The sequence below is a fragment of the Piliocolobus tephrosceles genome, chromosome 12 (genome assembly GCF_002776525.5).
Source record: "Piliocolobus tephrosceles isolate RC106 chromosome 12, ASM277652v3, whole genome shotgun sequence".
Classification (NCBI taxonomy): Eukaryota; Metazoa; Chordata; class Mammalia; order Primates; family Cercopithecidae; genus Piliocolobus; species Piliocolobus tephrosceles.
In genome coordinates this window covers 109,858,637-109,871,521 of record NC_045445.1, presented here as the reverse complement: position 1 = coordinate 109,871,521, position 12,885 = coordinate 109,858,637, and the positions used below count along the sequence as shown (strand labels likewise).

The 12,885-nt window shown below is 40.1% G+C and overlaps 1 protein-coding gene across 1 annotated transcript in view; it reads left to right on the top strand.

Moving 5' to 3' along the window:
* Window positions 1-12,885, top strand: part of OTC (ornithine carbamoyltransferase) — a 98,729-nt gene that overhangs the window by 12,670 nt on the left and 73,174 nt on the right. The window contains exon 2 of the mRNA XM_026451644.1: window positions 10,118-10,273. Coding sequence (XP_026307429.1) covers window positions 10,197-10,273 — 77 coding nt within the window. The 5' untranslated portion in view covers window positions 10,118-10,196. The remainder of the gene's footprint in view (window positions 1-10,117; window positions 10,274-12,885) is intronic.

Sequence of the window (12,885 nt, the reverse complement as noted above, 5' to 3'; positions counted from 1 at the left end):
AGCCAGGGTTTCACCATGTTGGTCAGGCTGGTCTCGAACTCCTGACCTAGTGATCTGCCTGCCTCAAAGTGCTGGGATTACAGGCGTGAGCCACCATGCCCAGCCTGAATTTCACTTTTAATACAGCTCCGGGGTGGGGTTGGGGGGATGAAAGAAAGATGGACACCTCAACACTTTTATTTCTAGGAAAGTGGTTAGAATAAGCCAAGAACTAAGCCAGGGATGGGGCCTCTCACCACATGTGCCAATGGTAGCAGTTAACAAAGCTAACATTTATTGAACGTTGAGCTGGGTACTGTACTACAGTACTCTATATCCGTTATTACATTTAATCCTCACGACAAAGCTATGAGTACGAGCTGCTAGTACTGCATGCCAGGTGATTTGCTTACTTCTTAATGGCAATACATTGCATAACAATGAAGGTGACCTGGAAATCCATGAACTCCTTAGTTCCCTGAAAGAAATGGTGAACTCCAGTTGAAAAATTCTGGAGGAATAAATCAATAATGGTGAATATGTAGCACCCATGACCCAGGCTCCAAACATTCAACAAAGCCCCATGAAAAGGGCTTGTTTCTCTTGAATCTTGAAGACAAGATTCCCATGGTCTATCTTCCAGACCCAAAATAGGTTCCATCTTTACAGGCCACAGAGTTGTTACCAGTGGAGCAGCCTTGAGAGAAGAAGGCTGTGTTTAATCGTTAGCTTAAGATGAGGGCAGAGCCCCTGCTTAGTAGATATAGCCCAATAAAGCAATCAAGAGCAGGTCAAGAGCACTTCCCAAGTAGGGTCTGGAGAGAGGCACCAACTACAAAGATGGTTTCAAGTTTCACCAAAAACTAGAAATGGACAGAGAAGGCATTCACCAAGCAGTGACTTTTGAAGCCATCCAAGACATGTCTCCTGGGCTCAAGGGGAGAATATTGCCATGAAAATTATTACTGAGACAGTGCTCCTGACGAAGCCCTGGTAGTAGAAAGTAATGAAAATGATCTCATGGGGTCCCCATCACTCAGGCCCTGGGAGTGTCTGGTAGTCACAGAGAGCATTAGGGCTGATTGTTGAGACACTGGTGAACTTTGAACCTCTGTGATTTCCCTGTTTGCTCAGTGCCTGATAGCTTTCAGTCTGCTAACAAATCTTTATGCAGTTTGATCTCTGAACTTCCAATGGGGAGGAATTGGAATCAGCCTATGGGAGAAGAGATAGCTTTAGGATTCTGTGTGGGAACTTGAAGAGATAAAAGGGCATCCTCGCCCTTTGCATCTCAACTGCCTCTGACACAAGGTTGGGTCATTAACTATATTTGTTTACCCCTTTCTTACCTCATAAATGGTCTTGTGCATTTCCTAATCTTGTCTTCTATGCAGAAATTTGCCAGATCACAAAATAAAAAGAACCAGGTATGGAAACTTGAGATTTTTGCCCATATCTAAGCTCGAAAAATTCTGGATTCTGCTTAAAATCAATAACTTCCAGGGCAAATGATTAACAGAAGAATGATTTCATGGAAATGTAGTCAATATGACAAGAGAGAAGCGAGATTATACTTGAATTTGATGATTGGCATTTCACACTCTGTTCAGAATTTTAGTCTTTATGAGGGACCCTGTCTACCTTCTTCAAATGCCTCAATTGAAAGAGTATGGCAGGAAAAGGGATGGAGAGGGGGTCAGAGATAATCTTCACTGATTTCACAATTTCTCCTAGGGCCCGCCTGTTTGAATAAATACCTAGTGGTGATATAGCAAGAAAACACCCTTGAATCAGTATTTTTAGACAAACTACCATTACCATTACCATCTATTAATTAGAAAGTAACTCTCAGATCGCTTGAACCCAGGAGGCGGAGGTTACCGTGAGCTGAGGTTGTGCCACTGCACTCCAGCCTGGGTGACAGAGTGAGACTCTGTCTCAAAAAAAAAAAAAAAAACACCGTTAAAAATGGAAAATAAAGTAACTCTCAGAGTCTCTGTAAATCAGGAGCTCTTTTGCTCCTGATTTATATATATATATATATATATATATGCATGTGGAGAGAAAAAAAGGAGCCAACTGATAGATGATTTCCTTTACTATAATAATTCTAATTTATTTTTTATTGCCATTTTCCACACAAGTCCAAGCCACAAAACAATACAGTCTCACAACAGAGCAGAGCTTTACAGCTTCTAAAACATTCTGGGAATATTAGAATATTAACACATGAAGATTTTTAGGTCCTTCAGCACATTAGATATGACCTGGGACATAGAGGACTCTTAAGAAAAGAGAAATTGGGCATCCATATGTGGAAAACAAAAACCTCAATCTCAACCTCAAGCCTTAGACAAAACTCATAATGGATCATAGATCTGAATGGAAAATATAAGGCTACAACACTTTCAGAAGACATAGGGAGAGAATCTTTGTTACCTGGGTTATGCAAAGAGTTCAATAGCATGATCCGGAGAAAGGAAACAAATAGTAAATTGAACTTGATCAAAATTTGAAAATTTTGCTTTGTGAAAAACATAGTCAGGAGGCTGAGAAGACAAGCAACAGACTGGGAAAATGATTTGCAAGTTACATATCCAATAAAAGTGTTGTATCCGGAATATATATGTAGAACATTCAAAACTAAACGTTAAGAAAACAAACAATTCAAGTAAAAAAAAAAAAAAGAAGAAGGAGAAGAAGAATGGGGGTCAGGCAGTCTCAGTGGCTCACACTTGTAATCCCAGTGTTTTGGGAGTCTAAGGCTGGAGGATTGTTCAAGACCAGGAATGTGAGACAAGCCTGGGCAACATAGTGAGACTCTATACCCACCAAAAAATTTAGTTTGGTGTGGTGGCACACACCTATACTCCTAGCTGTTTGGGAGGCTGAGGCTGGAGGATCGCTTGAGCCCAGGAGGTCAAGGTTACAGTGATCTATGATTACACCATTGTGAAACCGTCTTTGCAAAATTATGACAGACAGTGAAAGAGATCTAACTTGACCGATCCATCTGGCTTCTAACCTTCAAACTGTTCTTGTTCATTCCTGAGCATACGCTGAACTAATTTTGGGAGAAACTTAGTTTATAGTTTTTGATTTAAACAAAGACGGTAACATCCCTTTCCCAAAGCGACCTCCTTCCTGTCTGGGGACTAGACTTCCTTTGTAGGACTAACGAGAGCCATCAGATCAGATGAGCCCGTTTATTGACCTGGTGGTGCCAGCTGATCCATCAAGTGCAGCACTGATACCCCAAGCACTGATTTTAGGAGCAGTTTAGGGAGGGTCAGAATCTTGTAGCCTCCAGCTGCATGACTCCTAAACCATAATTTTTTTTTTTTTTTGGAGGCGCAGTCTTTTTCTGTCACTCAGGCTGGAATGCAGTGGTGTAAACTCAGCTCACTGCAAACTCCACCTCCTGGGTTCCAGTGATTCTCCTGCCTCAGCCTCCCGAGTAGCTGGGATTACAGGTGTGTGTCACAACATCTGGCTAATTTTTGTATTTTTAATAGAGACAGTGTTTCACCATGTTGGCCAGGCTGGTCTCGAACTCCTGACCTTAGGCGATCTGCCCACCTTGGACTCCCAAAGTGCTGGGATTACAGGCATGAGCCACCGTGACCGACCCTAAACCATAATTTCTACTACAAAGGCAATCTAGTCCCCAGGCAGGAAGGAGGTCTGCTTTGGGAAAGGACCGTTACCGTCTTTGTTTAAACTATAAACTATGAACTAAGTTTCTCTCAGAGTTAGTTCAGCCTCTGCCCAGGAATGAACAAGGACAGCTTGGAGGTTAGAAGCAAGATGGACTCGGTTAAGTTAGATCTCTTTCACTATCTCAGTCATAATTTTCAAAGGTGGTTTCAATTGCATTCTAGCATGGGTGACATAGTAAGACTCTATCTATAAAAGAAAAAAAAGGTAGGCAAAATATTTAACAGATATTTTACCAAGAAAGATAAATGGATGACAAATAGGACATGAAAAGATGCTCAACATCATTAGCCTTTAGGGAAATGAGAATTAAAACCACAATTTGTACTACATAACTGTTAGGGTGACAGTGAAAAATATTTGCAACACCAAGTGCTGGAAAGGTTGTGGAACAAACGGACCTCTCATGCATTACTGCTGAGATTGCAAAATGCTATACTAACTCTGCAAAACCACGTGACAGTTTCTTCAACAGTTAAACATAACATATGACTACCAGATATACAGCTATTCTATGCCTAGTTACCCTAAATAAATAGAACATTCACACAAAAACCTATATGCAAATGTTTGTAGTTGTTCTATTTAGAAACTCCTCAAGCAGGAAACAACTCAATTGTCCTTTAATGAGGGAATGGATAAATAAACTGTGATGTATTGATACAATGGAATACTACTCAACAATAAAATGGAACTTATTAGTGATACAACAACATGGGTAAATCTCAAAGACATTATGCTAAGGAGCAAGTCCAAAAATACTACATAGTTTACGGTTCCGATTACATCACATTCTGGAAAAGGCAAAACTATAAGGGAGACAGGAGGAGTAAACCAGGGATTAGAAAAGAAGAGGATGTGATTACAAAGGAATTTAAAAGGGAGTTTTCTGGAGTGATACAACCATTCTGTATTCTGATTGTGGTGGTGGTTATACAAATCTACACATGTATTACAACTCATAGCACTGTAGGCTAAAAAACATTAAGTTTATTATATACTAATGTAAGCATTTTTTAAATAACAAAACATATCAAGTACATTCATTTAACAAAAGAAAAAGTGTAAGAGAGTATTGGTTTCCATTTCCAGATAAGGAAACTGACTTCCCCAAGGTTATTCAACCAATAAATAGGTTCTGAACTAGAATCCACTTCTACAACATTATTTTTTTCTGTTGTTACATGAGAAACAAAACTTCAGATACCTAAGCCAAATTGTGTATTAGTTAGCATGGATTTGATTGCAAGTAATGAAAACCCCAATTCAGAGGGATTGTCCTTCTATAAGGACATTTGCTATTTCACATAATGAAGTGGCAAGTGGTAGGGAGGCTCGTGAGGCTGGTTAATTTTGCAACTCAGTGATGTCCTAAATGACTAAGACTCCCTCCTTCTTCCACTCAGTCAACCACAGCTTCCTTCTAAGGCTACCTCCCCTCGTTGTCAGAGGGTGGCTACTGGTCTCAGACAAGGATACAAGCTTCTTTGTCCATATCCAGTGGAAAATAGCTCACCAGCAACAATCCCACAGAACTCGAAGACTTAACTAGTGTGTACTGCATGCAAATGCTGTGGCTTCTTAGGATCTTAAAGATTCTAGGCAACCAGCTATAAAAATTATTTATATAACTAGTAACATGCTGAAACAAATCAAAACTTTGCACTGCAGTAATCGCCATCTGTCTTTTTTGTATGGATCTCACACTTGTAGTATTTTTTTGATAATAACTATCTACGCCCTGGCTCTTAGACACTATACCTCATGTTTGATTAGCATGTTAAAATTCCCACAGTGCTATAATAACTCATTTTATTTAGTAGGACAGGTGAGGACTCTGAGGGTACTGAATGACTTAGCCAAATTCACCATGAGCCAGAGGTCACATTTGATCTTCAAACATCATTCCCATCATTCTTTCCTTTATATCACATTGATTCCCTCTTCAGTGCTTGGATTTCACTAGGGAAGCACACTGGCAATTTCAAAGAAATATTTCAAGTTTATACAGATACTTAAAAGCTCAAAATGTCAGAGAACTAACATTCTTTATATCCCCAATAGCAACATTTGGCTATTTGGAATTTTATTCTCAGTAATAGGATAAATGTGAAATCCTAGCGTCTCATTAGCTTCTTCATCTCCCTTCTCTCAACATCCAATCAATTTTCCTGATGGGCAAATTCTAATTTCTAAATCTCTCTTGCATCCATCTCCTGTTTTCTATTTCCACGGCTCTAATATGTGTTCAGGCCTTATATTTGTCACACAATAACCTCTTTGTCTCTTTGCCTCTATTTTCTTCATACTGTACTTCTGACACAATGGCCCCAGGTTAATGGTTTCAAAACCCAATGCAAATAATGACATATGTCTTCTTGTCTGCCCCAGCTCCAAAACTTTAATAATCTTCCTTTGACTACAGATTAAATTCTCAACTCTATAATCTGGCTTTCAAAGCCCTCAGCAATCTGGCTTCAATATTTTGTTCCAAACCTTGAGACAACCCTCCTTTCTGGATGGGAGTACTAGACAGTGGTATACAGGAGCCAGCTTACAGTAGCTTGCAAGAACTATTTTTATACCTCTCTCTTCATCTCTGTGTTCAGTGATGTCATATTAGTAGCTTGAAATTGGCTGTGGTGGGAATATTTACACCTTACAAGTCAGACTGCTACAATTCAGAGCTTATTTTTTTGTTTGTTTGAAGAGCTAGTTATTAAACATTTACCAGCATACCACTATTTACAGGCTAACTGGGACTAAACTTGAGAGTGAGGGTGCAATATGGTATTGGGGACCAACTTGTTGACACAGAAAGCCTAGGTACCAACTCAAAGATAGGAGGGCCAAGGGGAAAAGAACAAGAAGCTGTGTTGCAAAACTGTTGAGAAGGTAGATCTGGGCAAAAGTTGAGTTTCCATAGAAGCAGACACCAAGAAAGGGATTTGGGTTCAAGTAGTTGATTTGGGAGGTAGTCCCAGTAAACACTAGTAGGGTAGTGAGGGAAATGAGACAGGGAAGGGAAGGTGGCTAATACAGGGTAGATTGATGAGCAGGTTATTACTGTGGGCAATTGAGGTTCAGTTCCACTGGGGACCTTTTGGGGAGCATGTAGAATATGCTTCATAGTTGCCACTGCTATGGTTTGAATGTCACCTGAAAAGCTTATGTTGAAATTTACATGGCATTGTGATGGTAGTAAGAGGTGGGACTGTTAAGAGATGTTTAGAACATGAAGGCTCTGTCCTCATGAATAGATTAATGTGGTTATCACAGGAGTGGGTTTGTTATCGAGAGAATAGGTTGTTATAAAAGCAAGTTCAATCCTCTCTGTCACTCTCACCCTCTCTTGCCCTTCTACCTTCTGCCATGGGACAGCAATGCACAAAGGCCCTCTGCAGATGCCAGAACCATTCTGTTGGACTTCCCAGCTCCAGAACTGTAAACCAAATCAACTTTTCTTTATAAATTACCCAGTCTGTGGTATTTTGTTACAGCAACACAAAATGGACTAAGCCACCCACATGAAGAGTGAGGAATATGAGAAGTTTATCCTCAAAAAAACAGCAGTGGCTATTTGCATTAAGAAGCAGCAGGTGTGTAGGGGAAGACTGAATGCCAAGGTGATATAAACAAGATACAGACACTCATGGTTTTTTGTTTTCATGGCATGCTTGGTGGTGGTGGGGCTTCATTTCAATGGCCAACGATGGAATGTATTTTTCCAGTTATGTATCATTTGTTGTTACCCTACACACTCTATTTGTTCCTTCCTTTGGGTCTACTCACAGGTTCCTTTTTTTGCTACAATATCTTTTGTAGCTCCCTCCAGTTTTGACTATTTTCTGATTCTTGCAATTCATCAAAAATCAATGCCACCTCTTTCAGGAATCCCATCTAATCCCCATCCCCTGATGATACAAGTTGGATGACGGTCAAGTCAAGCTGGAGGTCTCCTGTGGCTTGAAGCAAGGGAGCAGGTAACAAGCCCCTCCCTCTGGTTAAGATGTTTGGGGTCAGAGAGCAGAGACAGAAATTGTATTCTGGAGTCATTCCAAATGGTGAATATTGGAAGGAACTCATCATTCCTGTTTTATCACTCTGTCTCTCAGAACCCACACAGCACAGAGGATTGGCTTATGATGGCTGTACAATTGTTGATGGTGGCAGAGAAAACTGGATGAATGAAAGTCTAGGTGAACAAAGAGAACTAGATAGGTAGCCAAACAAGATAGTTAAAATTGAATTAGAGGAATCATGGGGTCAACAAGAGCCCCTGGATGAATTCTGAGGATGAACATTAAAACCTGTAAAGTAACACAGACTCCACATATGACACAATCAGCAGAAGATGGGTAGTTGAAATCTACCCCTCAACAAGTCCATTGAGATGTCCTGCCTTTTAAGATTCAGTGAAATCGCTTTTAACTTCATCCCACTTGTGGTGCAGCTCCCCTTTTCCAATTTCTCTGGGAGTTACTGATGTCTTAACTTTTTCTTAGTTCCCTCAGGCTTTGAGCTCCTGCATCCGTAGCATTAGGAGGATTTGTGAAATGCTTTGGCATCTCAAAATACTGCCTTTACTCTCTAGCACGGAACTGCAGACACTTCTTGATTTCTCCCCAAGCATTACCAATATGAGTTGTGTGTATGACTAGCACAGTTCAGTGAAGATACGGGGTCAAGCTATGGGCTTTATATTTGCCTGTGGTTTGGCCTCATCTCCCTCAGGCTCCATGCAAACATTCTATTTCTCTCCTCTATTATGTGGAGCACTTTTGCTCTCTGAAATCTGTTCAATAACTGGCCTTGTTTGCCTCTTCAGAGATGCTTTATTATGTTTTCAAAGTCACTCTCTCCTTTCTCACCTCTGTGCCTTTGCAAGCAGTTGCTTCTGCCTGGAATATCCTTTCCAGAACGGAAGATTTGGTAGAGGTTTGGAAATGTCAGTCTCACTTCATCTCACATCATTCTCTGTAAGTAGAAGGAAATGGTGTCAATATTTATTTGTCTACTAGTATTAATTATGACATCACAAACATCTCGGCTCCTGAGGTGGCCATAGTTGGTTTTTAAATAACACTTTTTGGTATCCCACAAACTTCTGGCAAATATTTACTTGGGTTTGCTAAAGTCATATAAATTGACCAGAAGAGGCAGCCCTACCCCTACCCCTCCTCTCCTTCCTCCTACCCTTCCTACCTTAGAGGGTTCCCGCTTCGATGAAGCTGGACAATGTTGTCTGGACCTCTCCTACAGGCTTGTATTATGGATATTTGTTTATAAATCACACCACCTTTACTGAACTGTGAACTCTGCAAAGGTGATGTCATCTTTCCTCTCTGAAACTTCAGTGTAGCCCGGTATCTGATACAGAATTGACTTTGAATCGTCTGATTTATAACTGAGGATAAATGAATGAATAAATGTGAAGTTGCAGATGGCCCCCTAGTGATCTGAATAGGCTGCTAGGGGAGGAGTATATGGTATCCCCACTTACCACTCGTCCTGACTGTGGGCTCCTGTTAGAATCAATAGGCAACTATTTCTTTTCTTTTTCCTTCTGTCTTTTTTTGAGACAGAGTCTCACTCTGTCACCCAGGCTGGAGTACAGTGGTGCAATCTGGGCTCACTGCAACCTCTGCCTCCCGGGTTCAAGCAACTCTCATGCCTCAGCCTCCCAAATAGCTGGGATTACAGGTGTGCACCACCACGCCTAGCTGATTTTTGTATTTTTAGTGGAGATGGGGATTCACTATGTTGGCCAGGCTGGTCTCGAACTCCTGGGCTCAAGTGATCCGCCCGCCTCAGCCTCCCAAAGTGTTGGGATTATAGGCATGAGCCACCACGCTTGGCCAGCAATTATTTCTTTATTGAAGACTTATGTGCAAGGCACAAAGGGAGCTCCAGGACTGAGATATTTTTACTATACCTTCTCTATCTTCTTGTACCCCCAAAATAACTTCCAGGGCACTTGTATTTGTTTTTGTGGAAAGACTGGCAATTAGAGATAGAAAAGTGAAATAAATGGAAAGAGTACTACTCAGGGCTGTCACATCTACATCTGTGTTTTTGCAGTGCCAGTTTGCATTTTCTGAGTGAGTTACTTCTACGCATCTTCACAGCAGCCAGTACTGCAGTGCCTTGCATATATTGTATGTTCAATGAGTACTTGTCAATTGATTTTGTACATGCATGTGACAGTATAAATATATTATGAAAAATGAGGAGGCCAGGCAATGAAAGAGTCAGGATTTCTTCCAAAAAAAATAAAAGAAAACACAGTGGTGGAGTTCAGCATAAAGTTCAAATGCTCCTGCACCCTGCCCTGCAGTATCTCTAACCAGGGGACTCTGATAAGGAAGCTGAAGGCTGATATTACCTTTGCTCCCTCACTGCAACTGAACACATTTCTTAGTTTTTAGGTGGCCCCCGCTGGCTAACTTGCTGTGGAGTTTTCAAGAGCATAGAATCATCCTTTTCACTATTAAAAGAAGATGCTGTTTAATCTGAGGATCCTGTTGAACAATGCAGCTTTTAGAAATGGTCACAACTTCGTGGTTCGAAATTTTCGGTAAGTGATGGTCAGAGATTTGGGTTTGATTTAGGAATCATGGTGATGCATAAAATTATATTCTGCAGTGAGGCCTTTTTCTGCAAAGTGTAGCGCCACGCTCTGCTTTACTCTTATCTGAGACAGCTGCCTCTAATTCCAGCGGAACTTTCATTTCTCAGTCCTTCTGTAATCAGATTTCACTGTGTGCTGTGGGGGAAGCCACCCATGGCAGGTATAACAGACTAAACGTTCTTGACATCTTCCCTTTGTGTACATTCTAAACAAGCAAGTGGCTGAAGGAAATTAGGGGAAGTAATTTACACAGGGCCTTCAGCTTGTATTTGGGCTTGCTAGAAAACAATATATCACTCTAAGGTGTTGAGACTAATCCATTCCTTTGAAAAACCAGACTCCAAGTAGCAACTAATGAATACTGACAAAGCTGCTGCAAAGAAGTTTTATATGTGACGGGGCTAATGACATTTTTAAATAAAATGCAAGTTTGAAAACCATCCCTGAAATTCTTGCTGGCGTGTGTAAAGCAGACTGTCTCCAATGAATTCATTATAAAAGTTTACATCCTGCTTACAACCATTGCGCATGTGGTTGAAGATGGCATGGTGTGTCCGTGGGGAAGGGAAAGGGGAAGGGAACAGGGGACATAAGTTAGCTGGGTAAACAAGGCCATCAGGTGGAGACATCACTACCAGAAAGCTTCTAGAACAGTTTCACGTTAATAATGAAATAGAATTTCTTCAGAGCCTCTTTATAACCTAAAGCAACCTCCCTGACTTCCTTAAGGAAGAAGCTTTTGGTCTGAAGTTTTCTTTTATTATTAGGAAGTGGACCTGTGATAGTGGCCCTGGGCATCCCTTCTCTGGACCAGCTGACAGTTCTAGGTTCTCTGGACTCCACCATTAGCACTACTTCTTTAGTGAATATAAGGCTGTCAGAAGTCAGAATGATAACTGTAAATAATATTGTAAATTAAGTCCATAATATTAGACCTACTTGAGACCTCAGAACCATGAAATAATGCCCTCCCTTATTTTATTTTGGGAGGAATTGTGATTTTTATTTCTTAGACAGCTCAAATATTCAATTGAAATTGTTTCACTTCTCTTGTTTTACGTGTAAGGTAAAAAAAAAAAAAAAAAAAGCCCAGAATGATTATGGAGTTTACCAATTAGTGCCAGAGTTAGATCAGATAACAACCTGGGGAAAAGTCTAAAGAACCAGGTTCAAGGCCTAGCACCACCCTTGCTGGCTATATGGCCTTGAACAAGTCACTAAACTTTTCTGCAATGTTGTTTCACCTATAAAATGGATAAAAGGATAGATAATACCTGTTGTGCCTACATTACAGAGTAGTTCAATCATTCATTGAACAAATATTAATTGAACATCTACTTTGTGCCATGCCCTATCAAGGAGTTGGAGATACGGTGGTAAATAACGTAAAAACACACTTCACTCCAGCTACATGAGTTCATAGTCTAGTGATAATCAGTGAGATAATGTATATGAAACCTAAAAAGTGACAGACCAATGTTCATTATTTATTTTAGTATTCTGTTACACTGAGTTACATCAGATAAAAAAGATGATGAAATTTTATTCTATAGTTTTTAATAAGAAATCATCATTGAGTTGAAAACACCCAACTGAATGAATAACCAAAGCCTGGAACTTAAACTTATACTGTTCTTTGATAATTATAGTGATAATTGATTTTTTAAATAATTATTACGGATTAAATTTTGCAAGTAAAACCTCTACAAAATAGTTGGACTTTTTTTTTTTTTTTTTGTATTTACTAATACACTACTGTCTATATCCAGTAGCCAGACTACATTTCCGAAAATCCTGGTGAGCTATTTCTCACAGTGAATGGGGGCTGGCGCAAAAGTATGGCTAAATCAACCCAAATCCAAACTTTCTATTTGAAAGTGTGAAAGCCTCGAGTCACCCATGTTGTTAGAAACTCAATAGCGTGAATCTCTATTGAAAAATGAGATAACGTTGACATGGTTTCGACATGCATTCTCATGTGGCATAGGTATTTTTCTTTCCTACTGTATTGGTTAGTTGCACTACCTGTCAGCTAGATAAATTCAGAGTTTCTCATCTCCAACAAGACCTATAACCTTTGACAAAGCCCTCAACAACAGAGAAAAACGCCCTGTCAACTCTGCCTGTTCTGTATTTTTATTTTGATTTTCAGCCTTTCACAGGGATTCAAGTTATTTTTTTCTCCCACATCTCTTGGGAAAGGTGGAGGGCCCTTATTATGTAACATATCACGTGAGTTTACTACTCCAGAGGAATAGGAAATATGTGGTTAGAGTTTGATAGTGCCACAAAATAGGAATCGCAGTTTTGAAGTGAGCAGTCATATCGCCATGGACATGATAAAATAATAGCTTAAATGAGGCTGAAACCATCCACACAGCCCCTGGATCAATCACTTTTAGTCAGTTAAATTTTTTTTGAACAAAATCGATAGGATCAGAAACCAAGACTGCTGAAAACACCCAATTCACAGGCTTTCCATGTCGTAAACAAGGCTCTAAAGCCTTGCTGTGTTTGGATAATAGAGAGTGTCCTGTGATTTGTTGCCTATTAGGGAA